The sequence below is a fragment of the Limulus polyphemus genome, unplaced genomic scaffold (genome assembly GCF_000517525.1).
Source record: "Limulus polyphemus unplaced genomic scaffold, Limulus_polyphemus-2.1.2 Scaffold4155, whole genome shotgun sequence".
NCBI classification, from domain to species: domain Eukaryota; kingdom Metazoa; phylum Arthropoda; class Merostomata; order Xiphosura; family Limulidae; genus Limulus; species Limulus polyphemus.
Window position 1 is genome coordinate 21,585 of NW_013669765.1, and position 2,743 is coordinate 24,327.

At 35.2% G+C, this 2,743-nt stretch overlaps 1 protein-coding gene across 1 annotated transcript in view; it reads left to right on the plus strand.

Annotated features, from left to right (window-relative positions):
• Positions 1–2,743, plus strand: part of LOC106470674 (sodium/potassium/calcium exchanger 4-like) — a gene marked incomplete at its 5' end in the record, with an annotated part of 55,754 nt that overhangs the window by 16,230 nt on the left and 36,781 nt on the right. Inside the window, one exon of the mRNA XM_022399322.1 lies at positions 2,012–2,130. Within this exon, the coding sequence (XP_022255030.1) occupies positions 2,012–2,130 (119 nt within the window). The remainder of the gene's footprint in view (positions 1–2,011; positions 2,131–2,743) is intronic.

Sequence of the window (2,743 nt, forward strand, 5' to 3'; positions counted from 1 at the left end):
GTGTTCACCGAGGGGAATCGTACCCCTGATTTTAGCGTTGTAAATCCGAAGACTTACCGCTGTCTATCTGCTGTGTTCACCGAGGGGAATCGTACCCCTGATTTTAGCGTTGTAAATCCGAAGACTTACCGCTGTCTATCTGCTGTGTTCACCGAGGGGAATCGTATCCCTGATTTTAGCGTTGTAAATCCGAAGACTTACCGCTGTCCTACCGGGGGACTAAATGTCATTGACATCGCCTGCTCGGTATCTGTAACATGGTTGATAAGGCCTCTTATGGTTTTGATGTATTCCTCGCATGCGTATTTTTTGACCAAGAGTTTCAACCCACAAATGACCATCAATCTAAGACAAGTCAGACTCTTAGTCGTAGACGGGTTTTAGTTCTAGTTTGAGCGAGCTGAGAGGGTCAGGTGCAGTGGAAATCTCTTCCTGCCTCCTTGATGGTATATTTATAGAGTTTGCTATATGGATTACATCTTCAGATCAGGGTTCATACACTACGCGAGTAATTGCTCTGATCCTTTCTTCCCTTTTCAAGGTCATGTCTATAAATGTAAAACTTGTAGCATTTACACCGTAGTTGTGTAAAAGTTCTGCACTTCACAAGTAGCTCCGTTGGTGATATAAACACTTTTTACTTGATTAACTTATTAGACGTTTATGTTACCCTTTAACTACACTTTTGATATCTTAGTATAAGTGATATATTTAAATGCTAGCTATAGGTGTCCTTTTTCTTGTGATAGATATTAAATTTGGAGGGGGGAGATATTTAGGGCTATCATCATCATCATGTATGAAATAACGATCTATGGAGCTTAATAGATCATTCTTGTTCGTGTTTTTCTTGAAGTATTTGAACGAACTATCTAGAAATCTGTCGTGGAAGGACTGTATGCTTGTATATTTGTGCATGAATGCTAAGTCAGCACGACATGACCAACCATATTTCAATTTTGGCGGGAATGCACAAGAATTGTTACTTGGCGACCAATCTCATTACACAGATTTACTGTGTTATTTTCTATGTAGCGTTCTAGGTGTACACGTTCCATTGTAGTATGCTTGTTGAAACCAAATAAATCTTGGAGGTTTTGTTAGAATTATAAATGTTTGGATTATTTTAAAACAAATATACAAAGATACGATACCCTATAACCCGAGCACTTGCGAAAGCGCTCGGGTTAAAAGGTATCGTATTTTTGTGTTAAACTGATTCATTGAACCTACTTGTTTTTCTAACATTATGAATTTAAACCAATATATTTATAATACTGATTTGAAGGATGGATTCGCGGATATATTGTAATTACAATGTTATCCACTCGGTGGCTCAGAGTTAAATCTGAGGAATTATAACGCTAAAAATCGGATTTCGAAACTCGCGGTGGGCACAGCAGAATTAGCCCATTGTGAAGTTTTATACTTAACGACAAACAAACAGTTACAGTCACATGCTTATACGCGTTTCTTGACTGCTGTAACTCATGTTTTAATGGACAAACTTGTGAGATCACAAGAAAAGATCCAGTCCAGACAGAACCAAGCTACTTTCATGCTGCTGACGCATACCAAACCATACCCAGTCTCCACACTGGTATATCCTTTCCTTCATTGTTTTAACATAGCACCTTTTCTGTCAGATGAAAGCTTTTCTTGTTTTACAGTTATATTTTGTTTTTCTGCCATCTTACACTTTTGTGTTTCTTAATTGCCCCTCTTGCTTTTGTTCCCAACATTATTTATTTTCTAAATCTTGACAAATGTTTAAATAATATTTATATATAAGAACAAACGCACATACAACACAATCACGATTTACATTCAAAATATCGAAATATATATTGTTTTAACAACTGAGAGGGTTAAAACGTATTTGATGTTATGGCCAATAGGAGTCGCTTAAGCAAAGCTTTGTTCTTTTACGTTATATTACAGTTTTTAAAATAACCTCATAAATTTTGAGTGTAAATTTAAGTTTTAATTTAGTTTCCCTGGACTTCTGCAGATTTAACACTGAATTACGACAGCTGGTGTCTAGCAAGGTGTCGTTCTTGCAGGAAGATCAGACTGCTGCTATAAACATCATACCAAAGACAGACAACAAGAAATGCTACAGTTCATATGGTAAATAAAACATCAACTTACATATTGTGTTAAATCCCCGTCAAACTCTTTGTTTATAAACACTCAAATCTCCTTCTTGTCAATCACTGTTATTTAGCTGATAATACATGAAATTGTTGTTCTTACCTGGACAGAGTGTGTGTGTGTGTCCTTACATATGTAACTTAAAGTACAAAGTAAACAACCTCAAAAAATCATTTCATAAATATATAGCGGTCATTGTAAAACGTGAATACTGCTTCAGCTAATCCGTTACATTTGAATATTATCCGTATTAAATATTTAAAAATGAAGAGTCTTTAGCACAAACTAGGTTCTTCTTGCTAAGAATGGAAAAACAATCCAATAGGAATACATATATATATATATATACATTAGTAGACATTACATTCTAAGTGTCATAAATTATTTACTTTGTTACGGTATGTCAATACAAAACCAATAAAATCTACTAACACCTGAGTTTATATTTGTGTAATATTATACTTCTATTGTAAATACTAACATGTCGTGGTAAGGCTACTAATACCTAATCAAAAACACCTTACGTGTGAAAAAAAGGTGCAACCAAAAAAGGATTGAGTGTGCGACTTAAAGGAATGAAGTCAAAATT